The sequence below is a fragment of the Tyto alba genome, unplaced genomic scaffold, assembly GCF_018691265.1.
Source record: "Tyto alba isolate M040663 unplaced genomic scaffold, T.alba_DEE_v4.0 Super-Scaffold_46, whole genome shotgun sequence".
NCBI lineage: Eukaryota > Metazoa > Chordata > Aves > Strigiformes > Tytonidae > Tyto > Tyto alba.
This window is the reverse complement of record NW_024881322.1, coordinates 10,361,661-10,389,079: the sequence shown is the minus strand read 5'-3', so window position 1 is coordinate 10,389,079 and position 27,419 is coordinate 10,361,661. Positions and strand designations below refer to the sequence as shown.

The 27,419-nt window shown below is 41.7% G+C and overlaps 1 protein-coding gene across 7 annotated transcripts in view; it reads right to left on the bottom strand.

Annotated features, from left to right (window-relative positions):
• Positions 1–2,425: 2,425 nt before the first annotated feature.
• Positions 2,426–27,419, bottom strand: part of STARD3NL (STARD3 N-terminal like) — a 33,208-nt gene continuing 8,214 nt past the window's right edge. Inside the window, exons 1-8 of one of the 7 annotated variants that reach the window (XM_032988872.2) lie at positions 27,393–27,412; positions 15,092–15,387; positions 12,207–12,284; positions 10,099–10,176; positions 8,349–8,402; positions 8,133–8,250; positions 5,456–5,554; positions 2,426–2,495 (exon numbers count right to left, since the gene is read on the bottom strand). In XM_032988872.2, coding sequence (XP_032844763.1) covers positions 2,443–2,495; positions 5,456–5,554; positions 8,133–8,250; positions 8,349–8,402; positions 10,099–10,176; positions 12,207–12,284; positions 15,092–15,316 — 705 coding nt within the window. In that variant the 5' untranslated portion in view covers positions 15,317–15,387; positions 27,393–27,412 and the 3' untranslated portion in view covers positions 2,426–2,442. Of the gene's footprint in view, positions 2,496–5,455; positions 5,555–8,132; positions 8,251–8,348; positions 8,403–10,098; positions 10,177–12,206; positions 12,285–15,091; positions 15,388–21,439; positions 21,459–21,620; positions 21,990–27,392; positions 27,413–27,419 lie in introns of those variants that run through there. The other 6 variants (XM_042806460.1, XM_032988873.2, XM_042806459.1 and 3 more) reach the window with 6 other exon arrangements.

The following is a 27,419-nucleotide window of genomic DNA, read 5'->3' as shown; positions in this document are numbered from 1 at the left end:
ATGATTCTCCTGTTAAGACTTGATAGCAACTAAAGTGAAATAGAATGGCTGTGAAGGTAGTCTCAAACCATCTGCTTCAATGTAGTTCTTGCAGATTTCAATAGCATCGCTTTCATCTTCCTCTCGTCTTGTAGTCCCCCCAGAATGGTCTTTATTTAGTGTTGAAGCCTCACGTCCAGCAGGACAATTAAGCAAGTGATCCTATTTGTGACTCAAGCCCACTTCTAATAAACGATCTCCCAGCCTACCTGCAGTCTCATACCCAGAGCTGAAAAGAGAAAAGAAATCCTGCATCTACACAGCCCTAAACAGTGTTGAACATAAGCATCCATCTGCAATTTCTGGTGCTCAACATGTTCAGGGCTGGGAGTTTGACAGCTGCAGTGGCTTACAAGCCCCTGCTGCTAGTTTATCGATTTGTTGAGACTGTATAAGGGGCAGACTATGTTTTAACGCTTTGAGGACTGGCTTTTGGTGGAAAAATCCTATAAACTTAAATCAGTCACTGCTGTGATTGGAAGAGACAGACCACAGCCCGTGCTGTCTTCCACCTGTTATGCTTCTGTTCCACAGCAAGGGAACTACAACAAAGCACTATGGTCCACATGCACGAGTTAACACATGAAGAATATGTTGGTACTTAATATTTGTCATGCAGGCTGCTAATGATGGCTATATAAGGAAAGCAACAACACTTACATTCCTTTTCAGGTAGGCATTAGATGTTACCTAAAACTTCTGACCAAGCATTGGTTAACACTTAAGATCTGCATCTGAAAATGCGTATGCTTACACACCTGAACCGAACAGTTAACTACCTTCCTTTCACTGCTGGGGTAATAGGGGTCTTTGCAAAGGCTCACCTACTCCACTTTCTTGCTTGAACCTGGAGAACATCCACCTCCGGTACAGGAGTGGGTAAAAAGCCCCCTGCATCCTCTTGATACCATCTATGCCACAAAGAAATGATGTTCCACCACCACCGCATCCCTACAGGCAGCCCAATGGCACTTTGCACAAAGTCTATGCAAAGTGGAATCCTCTCTACTCCACGAGAAATAAAGGGAGTGGCATATTCAGACTTTCACTGGATAAAGCAACAGAATATAATGCATTACCAGTGTTTTAACATTTTTATTTTAGAAAGTGAACATATCCATTAAAAAAGAAAATGCACAGAGTTAAAAAAAAGTAAACATAAAACTAATGACAAAGTTGCAATAACATAAAATAATTTTACCTAGTGAGTCCCAACAGTCATTAAATATACTTCCACCATAGAGAAGTTTTACTTCATTATATTATCAGTCTCTTGATTAGGTACACAAGACAACACTTTCCAGTAATTACCTAGTCATTAGAAGATCAACTTCAGGAATCACTGAATAATAAAATACATCATGGACAAATAATTTCATACCACCTGGGAGGCAACCTAATATACATATGTCAACAAGGTACATCTTTGTGAGGTATTACAGTACATGGGAACCGTTCCCTTTGCTTTCTAATGAATAAATTCTCCTGTCAGCAGCTCCACCAGCAAGTCAGCCACAGACTCTGTTGCCAGTTTCCAAACCCCAACAATTTCCCTCAGAGATTTTCTTTCTGTAACAGATTACACAAATCAGCATGAATGAAGATGCGAGTTAAGAAGCCAGATACTGAAAACAGGGAGGCTGAAAAGAAAAAGGCATCCACTCTTCCAGACGAGCACTAGAAGGTTTCAGATTAGAAGCTTCAGCTTCTCAAGAACATTTAATACCTCCCCTAGCTTGAGCTTTACTGTGTGTGGTGAAGTGAAGGCATGGGGCAAGATAATTCCAAAAGTAAATGAAAGAATTTCCAAAATAACCTTTCATATTTAACCAAAGTATACTACAAAAATCTTAAAACGCAGTGGCTCAGATTTCACCCATTTGTAGTATTAAACAGACTGAGAAGGGGAAATATTGAAGTAGTTTTGCCCATGCAATCTTCAAGCTGAGTATATTTGCCCTAGACCTAAACTAAAAGAAAATCTCTTCTTAGCACTCCTGCACTGCCATCTCCAAAGAAATAACTCTCCTCTCCACTTCCAAAAAAACTGGAGCTTTCATACATCTGGTCCACCACTGTCCTTTCTGGGACAGCCAGCAAATAACTGCCGGAGGTGTTCCACCCCGAGCCTGCAGGCTCTTACACCGTACTCCAGCCCGGCACCCTCAGGCCCCCGGGCCCGGGCTAACCAGAACGCAGCAGCAGAGCACTCCAACTCTCTCAGGAGCCTGGCAGGTTTTCCTGCGTGAAGGTTGCCAGGACAGACAGACAGGGTTCACACATGATGAATTCCTAAGAGTTAGCCCACTGTTCAAATTATTTGGGAAGGAACTAGGAAGAAAAAAGTATTTTTAGGAATGTTCACGTTCTACGCAAAAGAATTTACCTGCTTTTCCATATTTGCTATACAACTGGTTTTTCACTGTCTTGTTTTTCTTCAGAGTCTTCATCAGATCCTGAAAAGGAAGACAAGCTATTAGGTTAGTTGAGAGAAGAAGAAGAAAAAAGAAGTGGACCACTGTTGGTAATGGCTTATCAAAAGGCAATTCAAAGCAGCTATTTCCCATGAAAATATTTACTTTTCATTTTGGATTTCTTACTTTTTCAGGTGTTTCACATTGAAGGTTTTTTTGTTTTTTTTTCTAACAGTTAGCAAACCCAAAACCCAGCACTGGGATCATTTTTGAAATACCTAACCTGTCGACAGATTCAGTTAGCAAGTGCTTCAAGTTTTCCCTACAGCACACTCGGGACAATCAGCTCCACGTTTGCTCACTGACAAGCCGATTTTCCCACTTGCTACATCCCAACCTTTGGAAGACAGCTTCAGAAGACACTTGCAAAGGGGCCAGAAGTACCGCTTTATGAATTAATAAGTCCTGTATCTCGTGTTCTGGCAAGAGATTGTCTCACTCTTAAGCCAGAAATGAAGCAGGTCCCCTCTGCCTCCCCCTGCCCTCTTCTGTTCCCCTGCCTGCTCTCAGCGCTCTGAGACAAAGCCCTGGAAGGCCCCAAAAAGAAAGCTTAGCTGGTCACAGGGCTACGTGCCCAGAGACAGCTCCTGCTGGAGCCCCGGCTTTGCAGGAAGGCGGCTCCCGGTCATTTCAGAAGAGCAAGAAGGTGCCAGGCAAGCAGGGTGAGCAGCGCTGACCCGCAGCTCCTGATCCAAGCCACAGATGTCTCTGCCCACACCTGAGGTGGCAGTCACTCCTCAGGGACAACTGAGGAAATTATCAGCCTAAGCATTTCACCAGACATTTAAATGAGACTCCCACAGGGTAAAAAAAAAAAAAAGCGAGTAAAGAACTGTCTGTGATAAAATGCCTGGGAGACTTACTTGGGCTTTTGCTGTCAATTTGAAGCTGAACTATGGACCCACATTCCCTCTCACAAAGAAGTAAAAAACTTAAAGACAAAGGTGTTAGCCTTTTTTTTTGGCCAAACTACTGTGAAGTCCTTTCCTTTCTTGGAATAACACATATGGCCTTTCATTTTGAAGCTCAAATTTACAGAAACTGTAGAAATTTATTCTTTCCCTGCTGATTTTCCACTTGCTACCTCCAGAATGACTACTTGGCAACTAGGTCTAATGTTGAAAATGAAGGGTTGCCCCATATAAAGAAGTGGATGGGCAAGGGTATGGCCCTGGACATGGGCATCTTCAAGGAAGACATAAAAAGATAAACATGTTGAAAATTCCAGCAGAGACTATTTTAAATGTCTTGTCCTGACAGCAATGGTTTTAGTCATGTTGCCATGTCAGCAGAGGGGTTTATTCCCCTCTGATATCATTGGGAATATTTCTCTCTAAATATTTTTCCAATCAATATGTAAGGCAAATTGACCAAAAATTGCTCTCAGAACAGTCCATAGTTCGTCTTATCTGAAAGAAATGCATAATTTTGAAGAAAATATCTGTAATTGTGAGCTATTTTTGCTGTACAGTTTCAGAATACTTTGTAACTTCCAGTGAATGTGCTGGAGTTCAAATATATTCATCTGACAGTTTCTTTTGCTTCTCATACCCACAGAGGGTGCTTAAACAAATTGACTTGGCAGTTAGGGCAGACTACGAGAGAGCACGTGAGCTGTTACTGAAACCCAGGTGAGAAGCAGCCGTTCCATAAGCTGCAAGCAATGGTACAGTCATACAGCTGCGGTCACCACGTGCGTGCCGAGGCAGGATAGCTCACTGCGTCACCACCACAACACTGACCCAGCCCAGCTGCCGAGGGAAACGTGTTAGCTCCACTTACACTTCCTCTCCCACGGTATATTCGATTGCCAAAAAAATCCCAGGCTGAATCCAGTATAATACTTTCAACTATTATTCCTTAAGATAGACTCACAGCTTTAACTAAAATACATTTACACTTTGAATCATTAGTTATGCTTGACATTATTTTAATGCTTTGTCCACCCTAGATGGAGCTCTAAGTCATTCATTATGCCCAGATGCTCAGCAACCATAGAGACAGCTATTAAACTGGAAAATATCACCAACATGTTTATAATGCAAGACAGGCAAATGTATCTGTAACAATTAACCGATATTAATATTTTAAATATATTGCATAATACAGCACAGCTTACCAGAAGAGATTTACATTTTAGGGTAAAAAGACTGACATAGGATTTGAGGGTTCACACTGCATCCTCAAATCACTCCAATCCACTCAACCCATAAAGAAATTACTCGTTTCCTTGAAATGCCTGCAAACATACTCTTAAATCTTGCAGTATTTGCATTTATTTTTTGGCTTACTCAGCTCATACCTCATCTAGGTACACACATGATATACAGAGTTAGGATGCAATTAACACTTGCCCTCAGTTTGACACACCCACACAGCTAGCTTTTTATACAGAGAAGGCTTTTTTTTCTTCTCATGAGAAAGGAAAAGAGCCTCTGATTTACATTTCAGTTTGCTTTAGAGCAGTTTCAGGTTCACTGTCTATCCTAAAATATACTGTAAAGCTCCAAGTTTAGGCTGGGTTAAACAGTGCATTGCTGCATAAACACTACTGCTAGCGGATAAGAGATCACAGAATCACAGAATATCTCAAGTTGGAAGGGAGCCGCAAGGATCATCAATAGCAGAAACAAACAATAACCACCCCCTTTTGTTGCGGTACCATTTTCCTTCAGACTTATCTTGGGTTTAACATCTTTGGGGCATGTCAGAAGCCCCACTAACTACGTGTACTGCAACTCATCTCATAGGTAGTAACTACATTGGATTATTGAATAAAAAAGAATCTTTCATTTTAGGATTTTAAAGTACAACTTTCACTTAAAAAGGAAAACATATTTTCTTCCCTTCACCCTTCCCCTGCCTTAGCCTCTGAAGGGGGGTGAAATATGCAGGAGTTTAGTGTCAATATGAAAAATCATTCACTATGCGAACATAACTACCTGCTACAGATTCAGGAGGAGAATAGAACTGCCCATCAGAGAGGACTCCTGGGTGAAGAAGAGCTGCTCGTTCAGAAGCATCCTGTGCTATCAAAAATCCTAAAAACAAAAGAAAACAAAAAAACAAATCCTCAGTGCTATCGCGTAGCATCTTAATGATCAAGTATTGATGAAGAATCTTAAAGACTGATGTATTATATTAGCATTCCCAACAACTTGTGTAAATAAATGTCTCAGAAAAAAAGTAAACTCTTAATTTAACATTTATGTCTTCTATATAACTTCATGCAGTTAAGGAGACACACTCTAGCCAAACAGAGGTATTGTACACATGAATTAAGGAATCCTTCCTTCTACTCCATTCAATTGCATGATTAGGGTGCCATACGTAAATTCATCAATATTCACTAACTAAAACTCTGAAATACATTTTAAATGATCTGATTTAAAAGCTGCCACACACAACCAAATAAATTATTTTCTCACTTTGCTGTTATAAGACTCCTCATGAATGGCTTGCTTTCACCTATCTGTCACAACATACCTAGTGACTCCAACCTTCGACTCCTTTTGGCTCAATTTCATCCAAAATCAGGAAAATTATTTGGAAATGACATAGGGCTATTCTGGTGTGTTTAATACAGGATAAAAACCAAAAGGGTTGGGAGAGAATCTAATTTATCTCATCCTTATTGCCATCAACAGGTCTTCTGATAATAACAGGGCAAATACACCATTTTAGGACAACATAAGGTTATTGAACCTCCATCCCTTACTCTCTGCCACATGAAGACTTATGGGGGGAAAAAAAAAAAAGCAACCTTGATGTTTTACTGAATCAGGAGAGCTGAGGTATGCAGCAGTTATTTAAAAATCTCTTTCCAACTCAAACTACGATTTCTACATATCAATTTATCTTATTAACCAATTCAAAGTCTCCAAAGGAGACATCTATTTTACTTATATTTCCACTCTGTCCAAAGAGGAAGGTTAGTCTCCATACTAAACAATGAGTCACGAGATACTAGAGGACACACACTGGCTGGATTTTAGTTTTAAATCCTGCTCACAGAAGGGAACTTTTAGAGCTGTAAATCTTCAGTGGAAAGACAGTTTTGCCCTTTTTTTCTCTTTTCTTTTTTCTTTTTAAAGTTACAGAGAAAACATCTGTCAATTATAAGCACTGTTGCATTAGGGAGAAAATTGCTGTGGTGGGGTTATTTTGTTTGATTGTGGGAATTTTTTAAGGCAAAACAGAAAGATGGAAAAAAGTCAGCTCATACTCCCACTGGAGACAGAGAAAAATACCTGACCAGAAAGCAAAAGCTATTAAAATCTGTTGTTATTATCTGACTCAGATTTAAGAGCAAATAATGCACAATGTAAGTACCACCACACAACACAATCCAAACGTGCCCATCATTTGTCTGACATAATTGCTTAAAATCAGCATTTTCCAGTGAAACCCCATCTTTTTGGGAAATAAGCAGACTTCAACTAAAAAGCATATATTTCTAAACAAATACCACCTATTTCAAGCTCAGTAGGAATGAAGAAAAAGAAAGTTTGATTGAATCCCACAGGGATTTAGCAATTATCATCTCGATTTTATAAATATGATCAAGTATTTACATGTGTTTGTATCGAGTACTTTATTTGTCTACGAATATCCAGTATAAAAAAAAAAACCTTAAAAAAATCTCTGAACTGGTTAAATTTCTTACCTATTGAGACAAAAGTGTGATGCAGCTGTATTTTCTTACCCTCTCAAAAGAGGAAAAATACAGTTACCCTAAGCTTCCTTTTCTCTAGGCAAAATCCAGTGTATTCATTTAACCAATTTTTCTTGTAGTGGAAAAGAAGAGCAAGGAGATCAAAGGACAAAGACTGCATTTCAGAGCACTAAAAAAACAGAGGCATCCATGCCTGTGTAGTTTTAGTTTTTACTTAACAGGTACACATGCCCTTCCAACAGAATTTCAGACTGTATTTCAGGTAATGATGCATAAATAACAGGTTTGATGTATAATTTCTCTCCTGCTGTTGAAACTAACAGAACACCTGTAGCAGCAATCTATGCTTCATTTCCCTCACCACCCAAGCAATACTCTCCTTCAACTAAATCAATGCGCTTCCTCCATTTAGTTGAATAAATCGAGTGTCAGATAACCTGCTGCCCTATCTTGAAGAGGCTGGAATTCATACTTGCTCTGGTCTCATTCTGTCTGTGCATGAAGCAGACTCTCCACAATACTTCTTTGCTTTCCCTTTTCCACCTCAAAAGAAGAGTTAGTGACATTGAGTTAGTTACTGTGTTTACTCTTCCTAAAAGAGGAACCAGATGCTTTCTCTATGGATTACCCAGAAAATAAAATTTTACAAGTCCAAGCCAGTTAAATATTCATGTCTTAAGCATACAAAATTAATATACATTCCTAAGTGCCTGATAAATTGCTAACCTGTCACTTGTAGCTTTTAATTTTGCCTCCCTGTATTAAAACCCCACTTCTTTGAAGGCATATGTTCCTTTCCAGAAACAGAAAAATTCTGCCATATGATTTAATTTTTCCCACAGCTCTTCAAATTTTGAGAAGCTGCAAGAAGCATTCTTCTGCCAGATAATGTGGGATCAAATGTTGCCAACTGCAGCGACTGAGAGGAAATATCAAAAGCTTACTGTTTTCTTCTTCAGCTTCTTGCGGTAACACTTTAAAGTCCAGGAACCAAGTTTCAATCCAGGCGAGTATGAAGGATATGATGGGCAGCACGTAGCCAAAAGCACCCTGTGAGAACAGCTTGAAACAAAACCACAAAACATTACAGAAGTTACCCTGAAGAATCTTGCTTTTAGGAAAACAACAAAGTAAAACAAACATTTGATTAGAATATATACCTGTGAAATAATTACTTTTGCTAATAAAAAGGCACTGGTCACTGCTGTTGTAAACTGAAAGAGACAGGGTAAGAAGAGTTAAGACTAATAAATGGATTTACTTTCTCATTTCTGCCATTATTTATCAGTTGCAACTTTAAATATTTACCAACAACAGCAAGATCATAGATTAATGAAATGTAACAAGTACAATACAATTAACTTAAAGTGTTATTAAAATAACCACCTTAAAGTTTTAATATGGACATCTCCAAATGTTGCTTTCCACCCAGCAGATAGGCAGTTTAGATGCTACACAGAAGTGGAGTTATATAAATTGTGATCTTACTGTATAATTAATATGCAGCATTTTATTCACCAAGTCCCTTAAAAAAAAAGATCTATCCTATGTATTTGGGAAAAAGCAAACAGCAATTGCTCCAAATGCTTTTCACTACCATCCAAATCAAAAGATCCCTTTCCAATAACAAAAAATCTTTGCAGGAGTAAGTCTGAATTCATGTTTTAATTCACGTACTGATAATTGTGAAAAATTAATCACTTTGAAGACTTGATACTCCCTGTACTCCCTGACATTTAAAAAACAGCAGGTTGCATAAAACATCAGAGGAAAAAAAAAAAAAAAAAAGCAGTGGATAAGTACTGTTCACTTAAGCAAGGCTTCTAACTCTATTAGGGCATTTGGGTCCAGCAATTCTTTAAATAATAGCAGAACCTAACTAGCTTCTGGTAAGCACGGGTAGGATTTAAAGACTAATGGATTCTGTAAAACCTTCAATGAATCTTTATGTATCTAATTGCTTACTACCATGATGGGTTCACTCTCAGCACCTCACAAACAACTGCATCAAATTGTAGGATGTCACTGGAAGAAATATGCTAAAGCTACACAACTAAGAGTAAGGGATTCTGAGAGGTGTGCACTCTCAAGAGTTGTGCTATGCTAATAACACAATTTCAAAAAAATCATGACATGTAATCTCAGACTACTAAACAAACTGCATGCTACTCACTTGAAGAAAGTTACACAGGAACACATTCTATGTGCACCTACCACCGTGTAAGGGGAAAAAAAGCCTAAAATTTACAAGACACTAAGCCAGCAATACGCCTATTGTATTACAATCTATGGCATTGACTGGTGGAAGTATGAATTTATCATCAAGTTTCGCATTCTTTCTCACCCACACAGTACAGCTGCATTAAAGATATTTGCTCCAATCCACTGTGATTGTCTACAGCTCTCAAGAACTTCCTTTCTAAGAAAGGATGCATATTCAACATTCTGTATTGGAGCATGAAGCAACACAGGTGCTAGTGCTCAGTGGATGGCAACTAAAACACTAAAAAGCTAAGAATGTGGGAGTTTATGAACAGCTGGCTCTCTGGTACAACAACGCCAATTCTTTTTGAATACAGTTCACTATTTCAAATGCAAATATACTTCAAGCATTAATTAACAAGTCAGAGGTAACAAGCAGTTACGGCTAGCCATCCATACAGGATTCAAAATAAGTCTTTAATTCGTATTAACACATTATCTAATAAGGATGACAACCACTGTGCTATTAAATTCTTGGTTTTAGGCCATAAATTTTCCAGAACAGAAGTTTTTACTCTGTTACTGTACAGCGAATTTTTATATATAGCATCAAGATGATTCTTAACATACAAGCGTTAAGAGGCATCTAAAATTTTGTCTGTTTGATCCATTCTAGATAAAACTCCATTATGCTTGGCTACTACTCACAGCTATTGCCCACCAATGGCGCAGTCTGCACAATGCATATGCAAGTATTAACACCTTAAATCGAAAGACTGCCAGTAGCTATAGAGAAAGGAAAAAAATATTTGTTGGTTAATTCAGAACACAGAAGAACCACAAGATTCTCATCTCACTGAAAATACTAACTGCTTACAAACAACTTAAAACAGGACAGTCTAAGTACTGTTATTGAGAAACAAATTTGAACGTGTGCTTACAAAACAGAAAAAAAAGCATAATTTCCATTTGTAAAGCAAAGGCACCACTCACATGCTTACATAGGCTCAAATATGCAAGCATGTGCAATTCCACAAGTAAGTTAGAAACATAAGAAAGCTACACAAAGTATGTTCACAATCATTTTACTTGATTGGAATCTAAGCAGTTAAATCTAGATGCAGTTAATCCAGCAAATACCTTCAGCATCTCACTGATCTCAGTGGTGTGCTACCGTGCAAGAATATCAGAAAAAACTGTCAAGACTTCACAAATACAAACAGAAAGTGGGAAGAATTTTTAAAAACAATTTTCTACTTACTAAATTTTTAGTATTTATTGAAATATTAACGTTGCAACAATCAAATATTCTTCATGGAGATGCCTGCAATAGCCATTCCAAATATTTTGCAGTAAAGAAAGGTAAGTTATGGTATTTCTAGGCCAGAAAATTAAATCAATAGCAGACAGATGAGATTTCTGAATCAGGGACCCTAACCCTCAATTTCCCCGTTTTATTCTTTGATATTAGATTGCCTCCAATTTGCCTTAAAAGATGAGTTCAGAATCTAAAAAATATGAAACAGATGCTTAAAAATGAAGAGAAATCAAGGACAGACATAGCCAGAGGTATTATGAACCCATTTAATCTTAGGCAAACATGTATGTTTCAGTGATGTGTAGTAGAAACAGAAGAAAACCTGTATAAGCCCACAAATAATTTTGCAGAATTCAGTGACCTAGTCTATTCCCAGGGAAAAGTCTATTATTTTGCATTACATTTTACATATTTTTATATTAATATTACATATTTTTTAACTCTTGGTTCAACTACAGGGCAACAAAATTTCCAGAGCATCAAGATTCATAGACAACATTTTTTGCTTTCTGCAGTTATGCATATCATGGAGAAATTGCCAGCAAAATAATGAGAAAGAAGGGGAGAAGTAGCAGAGTTTGCTAACTTATGAAATTTTTGTATCTAGTACCTCACTCCATTTGACACAGCAAATGGTCCAATGCAAAAGCAAGGATGAGTTTTTACACCAGTTTCAAAGAGAGATTCTGGATATAGTCATCAATATATAATGACTGATACCAAAACCAACTCATCTCTGCCAGGCAAACAAGATCTAGTAGAATTAATGATCCTGCAAAAACATGGGGCCCTTTAGAGGAACCATAAAGAAACGGCTGTTATTCTGAGATAAGTAACTTGGTCCATGCAGTGCAAAATGCATTGCAATTACAGAGCTACAGTGTTACTGAAAGACAGAGAAATTTCCTAATGCAGTAGAGTTCCTCCCATGTGCCTTAAGGTGCTTATATCTAGCAAAGGAGAATTATACTTTGTTATCTCTTTTTAGTACCAAAAAAAGGTTAAAAAAAAATCTGTTTGAATTAAAACACAGAAATCTGAAAAAAACCTGACCTATATAGGCCAACCCAGGAACAAGTCTCTCCTCACTGCAACTGACTTATTTCTGTGGAAGGACAAAAATGTCAGTTTAAACAAAATGATTTTACAGCTGGAGTACTATTGGTCTTGTCCTCTTAATGAATTATCTTTATATTACATCAGTCTCACATTCCTGACTGAGATTTTTTTCATCTGCTTTTCCACACCTCCCCAAAGAAGAAGGTGCAATTTAAGTGTGGCTAAGCATCTCTATCCACAGGCTCCATGAGCCTGATCCCAAGGGAGACTGGGAAACCCCTAGATGGGTGAAACTTGGCACAAGTCCTTCCAGTTTAAATTATCAAAATCAGCCTTTTCACAGGACTCAAACTAGAAAACATCTGTGGAAGGAGGAATGTGGGAAAACTGTATGTTTGCCTCTTTTCCTTTCTCCTTTTTTTTTTAAAAGAACACTTACAAATATATCAAAATATGAAGAAGAGTAGTCATATTGTAGGACTTCTTTCTCTAGGGTAGTCTCAATGCCTCCTTTTACCTACAAGGAAACAACACACAGAGCTTTAGAACACAAGGTACAGAAGCCAAAATACACACAAATCTAAAGGGTGAAATTAATAGTTCCCCACTGATGCATAAAAAGATCATTAAACTAAGTACAGAGGATATATATGCTAATAATGTCAATTTCAAGATCACTGTCCCTATTTGTTTTTCACAATTATACACAATTTTGAACATGAAAACATTTAGGATTATCACCTGGCCTACACAAGCTACGTTTCACACTGTCCCAAAATAAAGAGCAAACAAGTTGTTGTGGGAAGAAGAAATGATTAAATGTTAAGGTCAGCTACACAAATTCACAGAGCATTTTATGTCTCATAAGGAGTATCAAAACAGCTGATCAAAAAGCCACCCAGAAACTAGCTCTAGTTAGACACATGTTAGCAAATAGGAAACAAAACAGTAACTGAATTCATATTCCAGATATCTTCCTTAACAGCATACATACTATTTGTTTTATGAGAGGTGAGCAAAAAAACCCACTGTGTAAGACACAGAAACTGCAACTATTAGATCATTCTCCCACAAATAACTAATGTCCACATCTAATTCTTTCATTTACTTGAGGGGATTCAAAATTACATCTTCCTTAGCCACTGTGTATCTTTCCAGTGGAAGGATTCTAGTGTCACCCTCTTGTTCAAACTGGGTTAGTATGAAAATCATTTAGGATGTATTAGGTCAGAGAGTGAGGAAGAATATATACCTTAGTTGCAAGTGAAAAACCTCAGTGTCCATACTGTTACTAATATTAAATTCAGTAACTAAGCACTACATGTAATAAGTTATGTAAAGCACTGGAAAACACCACTGACAGAAGGCTTTAATAACAAGTTTGACTGCTGTCCATCTTTTAAAGAAAAGAGGTACCAAAGCACACCAACAACATATGCTCACCATCTCAAAGCAATGCAGTCTAAACACTTCAACACTTCTCCCAGCTATGCTGCTGGACAGTGTTTTCCTGAGACTATTCACTCCAACCCCAAATTTCTATTTCTTCTCCTCTCCCTCCCATCTATAGCTACCTGACAAATAACTTTTTAAATATAGCTTCCTCTTGGTCGCTCTAATGCATCAGGTGTGATCACCCGTTTCCAGCATAAATAAGGAGGATCAACCTGGCGCCCCTCCAAGCAGTTCACTGTGTGGCTGCATGAGCACCATGCTAACATAAGGATGAACAGACAACCACAACAGACTCAGTTTAGGGCTTGCTCAAACTGCCATGGAGCTACTCTCTGAAGTTTTTAAAAATAAATTACATCTAAGCGCAGTTGATAATGGTGACAAAGGGAAAACAATACTTACAGGAACTCTGGGAACAATTCTGAAGTCCCATTATTTATGTATCAGTGACAGGCAGTTCTAACGCAGTGCTATTCGACTTCCCAATGAACAAAGCTTGATTTAAAAAACAGATCAGAAAAACCTAACCATGTGTCAGATCCCAGATATCAAATGATGACTATTTTGAATTTCGAAGACAAAAAACCGGTTTTCATTCTTGCTGACATTTGACAGTATAGGACTCCAGTTCATAATATGTTCTCCTTAAAACAAAGCTTCTCACAAAGAAAATAGCCAGGATCTTGAAGTCCCCTAATGCAGCAGCACTCAAAGTGAAATGTCATGAGTTGGTAGCATTTTCTACAGAGTCTTAAACATTCTGACAGCACTAATATAAAAATCTGTACTCTGAATCCTCAACAAGAGATACAAACCCAGACTCGGCTCCTCTTAGTTGAACAAGCTGTTGAGAAACTGGCCTAAAAAAAGAAATGTGTCGGAACACTATGCTGCCTTTCTGAAACAAGCTAACCTTACGTACCGGATACAACAGTCTTTCCACCTAGAGACACGACAGAAATCTAGTCCCAAAACTACAGCGTTCAGCCAAGCAGTCTGCTTTCTCAAATTAAACTGGAAAATGTATTTTTCTCTATACCAATGAACTACTTGAACAGTCAGCTCCTGAAACTTCATAATGTCAGAGCAATAATGTTATTTATCTTGTAAAAGAATGCTGACAAAAAATTTACTCATGGTCTTGCATAGAAAAGGGATTTCTCCCATTTTTCCTGTGTGTCCTTTCTTAAATGCATACTTTAGATTGTAGCTTAAAACCCAGCTCAAGAACTAGGACGTTACCTATGAAATAACAAATCAGCTATCCTATTGCTTTCTGGAAATTTCAGGACAGCTGCCTTGTTTTCCAAATTACAAATGTTGGAGTTAAAAAGTGCAACTGTGGGAGTTTCTGTTGTTTAAATGCATGCTGCCATACACAACGTACAGCATACTAAGCTTGTCTCAAAGAAAATACAGCAAAAGAAAGGTTTTGGTCACTGGGAGTCTTTCCAAGGACTCACACCTCAGGGAAATACCACTGACTTTGAGTTACTCAAAAGGCAAACACTTGAATCCCATTAAAATTCACACTTCCTGTCAAATTCAAAGATGTACAGTAACATTTCTGTTTACTTGCTGCCTGAAGAGTTCACTGGATTTCCAATGGTTTCTTCAGCAAGGTTCATAGACTACAGGAACATCAAAAGATTTAATGGTAAGAAGACAATAAACCATGTATCCTAATGACTAAAAGTAGATGTAGTTGAGTAGATACTATGTTCACAAAAGCTTGCAAGTAAGAAGCTGCTTTAATTTAAATATATAAAAATAGCATATAATTTGGGATAGAAGACAGAAACTTATTAACCACTCCTGAATTGAATAAATAAATTAATAAAGTCTAAGAGTACCGAAAAGACAACTCACATTTAATTCTATTATCCACAGCAAGGTTATGAATAAGAGATCAAACGTAACAAACAAACAGAAAGTCCTTCTGACATCTGATATGCCTTTCTTCTCTCTGCCTTCATATGACTCAATCCTTGCCATCAGCTGCGCTGGGTTGATGGAGTGGACATCCCGCAAGGAAGGACAGGATTCCACACTGCTACTGTGAGCATTTTCTGCATCACCTGGCACCCGATTCATCCTGGGTTTGCTTAGAGTGGTAGTCTTCCAGTTTCACCATCACTAGAATGCTGATCCATATAGGAAGAATTCTAAAAAAACAAAGAAAACCAAAATACATTAGTCACCACAACACCAAAATTCCAGTAGGTATTTTCATCTTACCATGTCAGGTCTCTTTTTGCTAAACTGACAACTAAGAGAATTTGGCAAGTAGGCTCTAAAAATTGTTTCTAAAATAAGGTATATCTAGGCTCTCTTCATCTCTCAGAGGATTTGTAAGACAAGAGAATTAATGTTCAGTTAGACCAGTGGGAATAAGGGATGACTGTCCAGATTTAGAAGGTTCCGTTCTCCACCCTGTTAGACTGACATCATTAAATGGGAATGAATAAAAAGCATGATGTTGTTCATCTTTAAGGCTTCCAATTCTCATTTAAATGCTCTCAATAGGAAGCCAACTTGAAGGAAATTCCACATACAGTTCCTGAAAAATGGCAGTTAGCTACCAGCACATCCAGAGCTGACACAACTAAAAAATTAAACTCTATTAAAAACCCTGGATACTGTAGTAATTGTTCTATAAAGCAAATATACTGCTATTTACTCTATAAATAAATTCAGCTGCTGTGACAACTTACATGGCCAGACAGGGTCTTTCTGAAAAAATTGTATGCAACCCAGTAGTTATAGGTAATGCAATTACCCTAAATCTCCTTCTGACTACAATACTTTAAAAAAAAAAATTCAGGTTAAATTTCTTATAAAAGTGGAGCAGTCTGATGTATGATTCACCACACTACTCCATGAGAACCTTTTTTCCAATTACAGCTTCTAGAAGGAATTGACTAAGAAGGTCACAAAAGTTTCAAGAAACACACAGAAAACTTAATTTTATGCAAAATACTCAGAAGATTAAGCTACACATCCTGCAATACAAATCACATCAGACAAGCTTCTGTGACACTTGGGGAATAGCTTTTTGAAATTCAAGAACAAAACTTTGTCTTTTCCTGTGGAGGCTGTCTTTCAGTAAACCGCAAAACAAAGATAAACCTTTCCCACTCTTCTATTTCAACAGTGTTTCAATTTTATGTCTGCAAGAATGCAGTCAGACAAAGCACAACAGGAAAAGCAGACAGGGGATCTGTAACACAGTTAGGCAAACACCAGGATACAAGGACACGGGGCGGGTGGTGGGGGGGGGGGGGGAAGGAAAGGTGGGGCAGGGAGTTGCCAGTGCACACACATCACAGCCGAGGAAGAGGCAGGCCAGCCAGGGATGGCCAATGTCTAGGTCAAGTCACACATAACAACCTTCAGGTAGTTCAAAGTCTGCTTTCCTTGGGCTACACCATGAGAACAGTAACAGACCTGCACCCAGACAGAAACTACCTTGCCAGCTGAGTCTCTGCCTGCAGGGAACAAGCGATTAGAGGCAAACCAAGCCGGTATCAATCACCATCTCATTCTGGGATGTGGCTGTGGGCCAAATCAAGCACAAGGCCAAGACCAAGCACAGGAAGCTACCGCCATCCTGCTCCTGCCTCTGGCTTTGCCAAGCCAACCCAAGGTACACATCTTCTAGGTCTCAGCTGTAAACCACAGGACCAAGAAAGCTGAAAGGCCTTTTGCTGGGCCTAATCTCCTTTAATGAGATGTTAAGCAGAGCACAAAGGATCGGAGAAATTAGGTGGGAATATGAGATTAAGATAATCAGTTTCATCATTAACCGGAACAAAAATAAATGCATAAATTGCTGTACTGCACTCATTCCTGTTTCTGGATCTTTTCAAGCAGATTTACAACTGAGCATCTTCATTACTTCTCATTCTCACTCTCTTGTTTACCCAACTCTGAGTGAGAGGTGTCAGGATTTGTGCAATGACTTTTCCCAGTAAGTACTAGCCTCAATTCTAACACATGCTCTCTCCCTCCCTCTGAATCACGCACAAATTAGAATTTATAAACACCATTAGGCAGGTGGACAAACTCTGAAGCTGAACAGAACTTTTATCAGGTTTCTAACTCTCAAAAAAAAATAAAACAACCCACACTTGTACAGTTATAGTTTTACAGTTTGTACAGTACAGCTTTACAGTTGCAGCAAAGGAGGCAAATCCTAGATGAAGGAAGAGGTACTGATGTTGCAGTATTGTTTAGTTTTGTGTTGTTATTATGCATCCTAGACCTAGGTAGCTGCAGGCCACCAGATGCCAAAAGCAAAGGAGATCAGAGACAGTGTTATATTCCTAATTATAAAACCATTTTTACCCAGCTGAATCTCCATCCCATAGAATAAAACGTATCTTTATTTGTTGATCAATTTTCTGACTTACTGGTAAACTTTCTCAGGACATCAAATTAATGAGTCTGCATCAGCAACATCTCACCCCAAGATTTCTTAAATCACTGACAGTAAATAATGCAGCTTATCAGAAGGGCTGAACCTCTGAATAACTACTCACAACTGGTATCCAGCTTCCAAAGTTGGTTCTGTTGTGGGCTTGAAGAGGGGATATTGCCTAAAATTTGATACTTTTTCCAACCATACCAATTGAACTAGTGAAACATATCCCCTCTTCAAACAAACCTTGCCCTGTCAAAGGGATGGGGTTTCTTTAATTGCATGTACACTTCATACTCTGCAAATTTCCAAATAAAGATGATGTTTTATGCCAGCACAGTATCTGTCTCGGATTTTTTTTAATCAAATGTGCTTGTTGAACACAGAGCAAGCCATAAGCGACTGGCAGTGTCCCCTCCTATCATGAGAGAAAGCTTACCCAAGCAGATGACATTTTTCCCTATTTCCTGCCAGCTGAGACATCCTAGACGGGAAATCCCATTCAGGAACCTATAAGGTTCATGTTCCACATAGGTAAAAATGGGAGAGAAACAGTAATGAAAGAGCAAGGTGAAAAAAAGAAGGGAGAAGAAAAAAGTTGTTTTCTGAAGTGAGCTGCTGAATTTGGACATTGAAAGTGCCTAACTCCCTTCCATTTCATTTCCACCTTGTGCTAGCTCACACTGCCAGAATGATATTGCCCTTAGGAATATTTGTTCCAACAGTCTCACTCCTACAGATGTGGATGAAAAGGACAGATGGTCCCCATGGGAAAGTTTAGGAGAAATAATCAGAGGGAGAAGGCCAGAACAAAGCAAATCAGGACACGTTCCTGGGCACCTCCTGCCTCTCCCATCACACCAGCCACCCGAGCTGGACTGGCAAAGCGGGCAATGGCGCAAGCTAAGCCACAGGAAGCGAAGCCCTACTGCGCTTCAAAGATCGGGGCTAATATTGTCTGTATTAGAGCAGCGGTCGCATGATGTCAGACGTGCTGCTCACTAACGAACTCTCCTCCTCTGGAGGATCTTTTTTAAGAGCAGAAGGAAATGTTGGATATTGCCTCCACGGCGAGTTGTGTCCCAGCCAGCCAAAAGCACCAGGCAAGGGCAGCCAAGCACAACACATCCTTAAAGCTCCCTCCTTTATTTCTACAGCAGCTGCCTGCAACACGGCTGTCAAAGGGCTTCCGAGGAGGAAGACATGTGTGGCATGTGTTTGGTCAGGTGTCTCAAGCGCTGCAATGAACTTTGGGCCACCTGAACCCGAGGGTGTGAGCAGAAGCCCTGCGCTCCAGTGCTGTAAACAGCATTTGCTTTGTACTGAAAACCCTCGCAGAGAAGTGTCCTGCTGTGCAACAGGCCTTCAAGGGAAAACATCTGGGGAGAGACAGAAACCCCAGATCAGGCTGTCAATGGCTATACTTAAAAAAGAAAAGAAAAGCCAAGAAATTGCTAAAGAAATAAAAGACCCAAGTGGCACCTGCACTTCCAAAAAAAAAAATTTCCATCTACATTGGCTAAAAGACTTTTTTTTCTTTTTCTTTTTTTTGGTGTGGCAGTCTGTGCAATTATCTAGGAATTTGGTACTTCCAGCCTGGATTGCTGCTAGATGCAGCACTACATGGGAATGCAATTAGTACAGCTAGAGCTAATTAATTCAGGATGTGCTATAGTTCAGCAATCATTTGCCTCGTGGGGCCCTTTGCAAAGAGGAAACCGTGGTCTTAAAATGCACTGGCTACCACTTCGTTTTCAGGTGTAACTCAGAGCATGGGGTTTAGCTTATAAATTCCATACGGTCTGAAATCCTTGCTACTGACAGACTGTCTTTTGCCTCAAAGCCCTCTGGACAGGGGGCACTCCTGGCAAGGGAATTGTCTCTAGCCTTGCTCTGCCTGCTGATCCATTAGATCGACATTTGGACACACGCGAGGGCCTGCCTCATCACCCTGAGCTGGCATCAAAATGTTGAGACTCTAACTGAAGAGACATAGCCGGGCAGCTTTGGGCACTCATTGCATCAGTTTTGCAAACTGGTTACTCACAAAGCGTGTGCTAGAAGATTGATTTCCATAGTTCCTTTCATAATTCCTTTGTATCTCAATAATATAAGCAATAACTTCATCACAACAGCATTCTCAGGTGGTTTCAGGGGATATATAAAAAGCAAAATCTTCAGTCCTTCTTGGCAGCCATCTTACAGGTGCGCAGGGACTCTTACAGAGTGTCGGATGGCCATTAGGCCAGCCACCTCCTTACCCATCTCTGCATTACCAGCAACAACCTTCCTCTTCACTAAATGCCTGCAGAATTCATTTTAAAAGTCATCAGCAATCTTTCTTTCACACTCCCAGAGAGTAAAGTATATCCCCACACACAGCAGTGACACTCACTGCATCACATTGACCCACCAGTGTTTCATCTCTTGTAGCATTTCCAGTGTCTGGGCTGATTTGGCACTTTTTCCAATGAAAGTTCCAAAATGGAAGCTCAGTTACTGCCAGCTGTGGTTCTATTCTTCCCTAGGAGGCAGACGTGCATTTTGAAAGTGGCTGGACTGACACCACCAGCTTCTGACACCAACAGCTTCAGAGCTGACCCACACAGCCCGTCCGTTCCCCAGCCGGCTGGTGGACAGCTGGATCTGCGAGCTGTCACTGCATAGAGCTGGACTCCAGAAGGATCCTGATGGGTGAAAGCCCCTTTAATGTATTTCTCAAGCTCCACCCTTCATGGTTTTCTGTAAACAAATGCATGAAACAGTGAGGCTCATAGTTAGGTCCTCTGAATTTAGATTGCAGAAAACCATCATTCAAGATATGTGGACTTTCTGACTTCTCCAAAAGATACATTCATGGGGCACATCTTACTCTGGATTTCACAGCATCCACGAACCAGGAAAAGCTCTATCCCATCGTATAGTTCTACGGCCCCCATACTCCCTACCACCTGGAGCTCTGACAGAAGAGATATTCCCTACATCCGTAAGCTGTGTGTGAAGAACTGCAGGGTAGAAATAGGTAACACAATGTCAGGTGTAGGTCACAGCTTGCCTATGAGCCATGGATGTGGTGCATGCAAATGCACTCCTGTGTCAGACAAGGTGTTTCCACGGGAAAGCCAGGTGCTGTGCAGAGTGCTGCTGAGCACCCACCTGGACCACTATGGACATTTCGCATTACTTGAGTTGAAGAAAGATAAACTGCATCTGGGAGGAAGGCAGACAAAGACTAAGCAGTTGATTAGGAGCATGGAGGACATACAAAAAAAGAAGACAACTGGAAGGAGCAAGATAAAGGGTGAGAGGGCTGCCGCCGCTTTCAAGAAAGATATGAAGGAGGAAGGCCAAAGGAGAAAAAGGGCTACTGAAGTGCAAGGAAAAACGTGGTAAAGAACGAGAAACAGTTCGGGACTTCTTTCCAAGAAGAGACCTCACTGTCAACAGTGTAGGAGCAAATCTCCCTTGGAATAGTGAAGAAATCATGCCCAGTCTCTGTGTCTCTGCAAAGTTCATGCAGAGGCAACCAAAACCTTTTCTTCTACCTCTGTCATCACAACCAAATAAATGGTATAAATGCCCTTTTTTATCTGAATGTACATACCAGTTCTGGCACAAACATACAAAATGACAAGAGCAATACCGCCCTTACTCTTTCAGTCCTCAAAATACTAAATCCTAAAGGAAGAGGAGATTTGGCAGTGTTTTATACAAGATCTAAACATCCTCCCACAAAGTGAGGTAAAGAAATAACTCTCAGAAAGGTGAAAGACGCAAAGGAGCTGTGGAAGTTTTACCCAGTGGCTGAAGCGTGTTCTGTGTCCCATGTAACACGGCCAACTGCTCAGCGTGGTTTCAGTGGGAAAAGGGGATGTGACAACGACAGCAGCAGTGGGCTAATTTTGCCATTTGAGCAAGTCATCTTTTGCCTGGCTGTGCTTTGGGCATTCAAATGTTCTAGGTCTGACAATGACCAACCTTTCCACCACACCCGTTTCACCTCCACTCATTTTCCAAAGCCTGTGCTATTTCCATGGCAGTCTGTGGGCATCGTCCATCCCAGCCTATGGCTCTGGTTACACTCTGGATTTCCTCCTGGCTGCAGCTGCTGAAACGAGCCCCCGTAATACACCCAGAGAAGGGTCTGTGTCCCTGGTCCTCCTCGCTGCGGGGCCTCATGGACGTCAGCTCAGTGCAGAGAGGGGACGGCTCACGGGGCGGTCTCTGGGCTGCGGGGTTGGCTTCTGCCATGGCCTGAAAGAACAGCAACAGCACGAGGTTTGTCCTTGGAGCCGAGCGGCAGAGGACACGTCGGGGACGCCCCGCAGCTGGGCCCAGAGCATGGCCACCAAGGGCAGGGACAGGCCCCGGGGCCTCCTGGGCACAGGGGCTGCCTCGGGGCCGGCACCCCAAGGCCTCGCTCCCAAGGGGGCTGGGCAGAGGGGCGGCCGGCGGGGCTGCGCGTGGGGGCCCCGTCACCCCCGTGTCCCAGGGCCACCCCCGGCAACGCAGCAGCCACAATGCCCCAGGGCAGGAGAAAAGGGAGCGTCCTCCCGTGTCCCTGCCAGAGCTGGCCCGGGGCAGCCCAAAGACATCCCAGAGGAAATCCTTGAGGGGCCAATGGAGTTACTTGGAGGAAACAGAGGGTGAAAAACCAGAGCCTGGACGAGGCTGCTGGAGGGTCTCTGCTGCAAGGCCAACTCTTATCAGGGCCAGGTTCAAAGCTCAACTGATGGACGGAAATCCTGCTTCAAGCCTTTGGGGAACAGACACAAGTCCCTCAGGAAATCAGAAGAACCATCAATTCCTGGATGTGTCCAAGGCTGTCAGGTCTTTTCAGCTGGATAGCAGTGGCAAGACCAAGGGAATGCCTTCTGGAGGCGCACCGCAGAGCTCACCATCCTCATCCTCTGCAGAGCCAGGGGCAACAGCTGTAAGAAATGGGATGTACAGATGTTGCAAGGGGTCCCAGTGCTTTGGAGCACCCACTGGTGCCCTGCCAGGTGCAGGAAGGATTCTTGCCCCCAGGGTCAATCGGGCCAGGGGCATCTGGCCACTCTCAGAAGCCCCTGAGAAGGCTCCAGGCTGAGGGAGAACGGGGCTGGGGCATCTCCTGGGAGGTGTGACCAGCCTGTGGGACAAGGAGACAGGTCTTGCTCACATGCTCAGGGAGCAGCCGATCGCCAGCACTGGGGTCAGGAAGGAATTTTCCCCCAAGGCAGATTGGCACTGATCCCTGGGGGTTTTTTGCCTTCCTCTGCAGCACTGAGCATCACCACTTGCCAGGGCTCCTCTGCTCCATTTTGGCTAGGTTGCTGCCTGCTGCTCCTGCTCCACAAAGGTGGCCCTCGTGCCCCACATCCAGGGGGGAGGAAGCTTTCTAGACTCCTGGGGAGCCCCAGGGTGGCCCCGGGAGTTGCTGCTTGTCCTCCGTGGCACTGAGCACGGCCCCGGGTCAGGCTCCCGCGGGCCCTTTCGGCTCGGCTCTCGCCTGCGGCTCTCGCACCCCCACGGCCCCACTCGTGCCCGGGCTCTCTCGGGCTCTCTCGCCCACGGCCAGCTCGCAGCGGCAGTGAGCTCTGCTCTTCCCTTGGCTCCATGTCCCCGGGGGCTCTGGCCTGGGCACAGCAGCCCGTGCTCGGGAGGGCTCCAGGCTCGCGGCACCGCCCGGAGCTGCCACTTTCCAGCTCTCCCTGCCCCAGCCCCAGCGCCGGGCAGGCACGGGAGCGCTGCTCACGCATCGCTGGCCAAGCAGCACAGCGGGGGAGCCGGGCTGGGGAGGCAGAGGGTGTGCTGGGCACCCGTACGGGTCACACCTGGGAAAGTACCGTGGCACCTCTTCTTTTGTGTGTGCTTGGTACTGATCCTCAGGCTTGCTTCTCAGGAAACAGCGACCGCTTGGCCTCTATTCAGGCTGCCATATTAGTTGAGTTTCTGCATCCTAAGTGATACAGGACATTGGTTATAATCCTTTCTTCTCAGAGGCTAAAAGAAAATTATTTAGTAACAAGAGAGGAAATCTAATCATAAAGTAGCTGTGAGAACGTTTGGGGGGGTGTTGTTTTTTTGTTTTTTTTTTTTTTTTACAATGGCAAAATACAAATTCAGGTGAAAAAAAATTCATTACCAAAAAAAGAGAGGAAGTCACTTTCTTAAATCTTTAGAGTTTGTTCTAGAAAGAGCCTTCCTTGTGCATCACTCAGCTATCTGCTTTCCTGCTCCTGGCAAAGGTTAATATTTTTATGTTAATTTTTGTTTTTCCAATGTCAGTTACATAGTTTCAGGACTGTTGCTTCATCTGTGGGTTGACCCAGTGTCTGCCTCTGATTTGAAGGAGCCTGGGTTCAGCTGGCACCCTTTCTTTCGGCTCCAGGCACTCCCATTATTTGGGTTATTCTATATGGCAGGCTTCAGGAAGGATGTGTGGCCAAAATAAAGCACGTCCTATGAAGGAATGAAGTTTACAGACTGACGTGCTCACTCCTTGCTGCGCCTGGGTGAAGGACATCCACCAGGAAGACACACAGCCCGTAAGTCCTGATATTGCAAGGAAAAGCTCTATGGGCAAACTTGCCTGCAGCGGTGGAGTTCATGGCAGCCGTGCTGGACACCAACCGTGCCATTAACTCCTTGTCACAAGAGACATGGGAGTGAGCCAGGAACCGCTATCCCCATGCAGTCTCAACAGCACACGGCTCTCCACAGGACGGAGGGGATTTGCGACTTTCTGGAGCTCTCTGACTTCCCTTTGCCAGGCTTCAAGTGATGTTTTTTCAAACTAAACTGAGGATTGCATCAGCCTGCTCCTGGCTACACTTGTGCATTGTGTTAATGCTTGTGAGCATCGGCTCTGAAACAGAGTCAGACAAATAAAGTAAAATCCTGTTTCCAATTGTATCCTTCTGTTATGTGTCCTTGAAACTGGCTTTGGAGCTGAAAAACTCCTGGCATTGCAGGCAAATAGCAGCCTCATTGTTATTCAGCTCATCATGAGTGCAGGAGAATAGAATACAACCGCCCATCAGAACGGGACCTACAACCATCCTGTAGTCCCAACTGCTTGACCACTTCAGGGCTGACCGAATGTTAAAGCACGATATTAAGGGCATTGTCCAAATAAATGTCTCAAACACTGACAGACATGGGGCATCGACCCTCTTTCCAGGAAGTCTGCTCCAGGGTCTGGCCACTCTCTCTGTAAAGAAATGTTTCCTCATGGCAATGCCAAAGCTCCCCTAATGGACGCAGCTCTGAGCCGTTCCCAGTGTCCTGGCACTGGGTCCCAGGGAGAAGAGCTCAGCACCAACCTCTCCCCCTCCCCTCCTCAGGGAGCTGTGGGGAGCAGCGAGGTCGCCCCTCAGCCTCCTTCTCTCCAAACTAGACAAACCCCGAGCCCTCCGCCGCTCCTCAGAGGATGTGCCTGCCAGCCCCTTCACCAGCTTTAGTGCCCTCCTCTGGTACCTTCACATCCTCTTTAAGTCACAGAGACCAGAACCGCACACAGTACTCAAGGTGAGGCCACACCAGCACTAAATCCAGCAGGATAATCCCCCCTCCTGCCCGGCTGGTCGTGCCATGATGGATGCACCCCAGGATGGGGTTTGCCAGGGCACACACTGCTGACTCCTGCTGAGCCTCCTGTCAGCCAGCACCCCCTGAACCCTTCCTGCAGGGCTGCCCCCAGCCACACCTCTCCCAAGCTATACTTGTGTCTGGTGTTACTGCGTCCCAAGTGCAGAGCCCAGCGTTTATTCTTATTCACTTTCATGCCCTTGATGATTGCCCAGTTCTCCCACCTATCCAGCTCCCTCTGAAAGGCCTCTCGAGAGAGTCAACAGCACCTCCCAGTTTAGTATCACCAGCAAACTCGCTAACGGTGCATTTAACTCCTGCAGCCAAATCATTGATAAATACACTGAACAGAACTGGCCCTACAATTGAGCCCGGAGGAACACCACCGCTGACAGGCCACCAGCCAGACGTAGCCCCGTTCCCTACAACCCTCTGAGCTCTGTCCTTCGGGCAGTTCTTCACCCAGCGCACCGTGTACCTGCTCACCTCACAGTTGGACAGCTTGTCCAGAAGGATGCTGCCGAGGGACAGTATCAAAAGCCTTACTAAAATTCAGAAAAACTACATCCACCACCTTGCCTTCAACCACTAGGCATGTGAAATGACTGAATCTGTAAGCTTACTGAAATGTGAAAACATTTAAGAGGGAAATTAAAAGTCTGTAGTAAGAATCCACAATAGTATATTTGTAATGTATTTTCTTCTTACTCCTTAATTCACAAGATTTTATCTTTTTTTCTTCATAAGCGCATAAGTTCACTTTCGCTCAACTCCTACCACTAAAATATTTAGCTAAGTTAGTTTTCTATACAGATCTATTAAAAGCCATAAACAAAGGGGTTTATGCAAAGTTTGCATCTATTTGATTTTAAATATATGGGTGGTTTTGTTTTGTTTTCTAATCACTTAATTGTTACAACCATAACTCAGGCTTCCAAACAGAGAATTAAATTCCAAAACTTAACCTAAAGAACTAAAGATTTTACTCTTATTAATAGTATTAACTAGTATACTAAGTGAGAAGTAGTTTATTAACATCAGCAAAGTTAATACTGCACTCCTTTCCTGCCCTCAAAGTCTAATGAAGACTTTAGTAATACACAGTGAGAGCTAGCCCATGATTTCCATGTTACATTCACAATTAACACTATAATTTTCACTTATGCTGACAGAAGCAGATGGCACCCATTGCACATGTCAGTTTTACATGTATTTTACAGAAGCAGGATCAGAATGTTACTTTTTGATCATTATACTATCCATATTCTTCTATTGTATTGTCCTTGGTTTAAATTACCTTTGTTTACTATGTTAATGTACCACACATGAGCACCAGCACAACTTATGTTACTTTTTTTGTTTCCAAGGAAAAAACACGGAGCAGAATTTAACTGAGAATCAATAGCAAGTGATTAAAAAAAAAAAAAAAAAAAAAAGCTTATTCAAAGGGCTAGAAACAGGTCAGCAAAATCAAAAGTGAAAGCATTGCATGGAGGCAATTTTAGGAAAAAGCAACACTTTTAGTTTAAAACATCAAAGAAAACATATTTGCAGAAAGTAACCGCAAACAAAATAATACTGTGCCATGACTGCTGTTCAAACCTATTGAAAACCTAGAATACTTTTTACATATGTCTCTGACAACACTAAATACTGCCCAAGAATTCCCACCATAAATAATGTTTCTGTTAAGGTTAAAAAAATAATCTGAATCTTTTTTTTTTTCAATGGGTAAAATAGGATGACACAGCCAATACCACGGCCAAGATGCTAAACCATTGTGAAAACTACAGGGTTTTCCATATTAAAGTCTTTCAGTCTTTCCTGATGAGAAAGCTGACACTGAAACAGCAGTAATATTCATAACAAAAACCAAAGCACTTCCTTGCCAAAAAAGTTTCCCCGTATAGAGATAAATAAAACATGCCAGTTCTTCACCTCTCCCACTTCTTACCAAATGAGTTATTTTCTGGTAAAAGGACTTGCATTACTGTTTACACTACCTGTTCCATCTGTAGGAACACACTTGTAGCATAGTAAAAACAAAATTCCTTACAAGACTAGAGAGGTAACTAGTATTATAATTCTAATGTTCAAATATTTAAGATAAACCTAAAGACAATTTCAGATAATTTTAACATACCAATGTATAAGCATAACAGGCAAGATAATACCCACAGGAAAATGATCTTCAAGTTAGCAAGC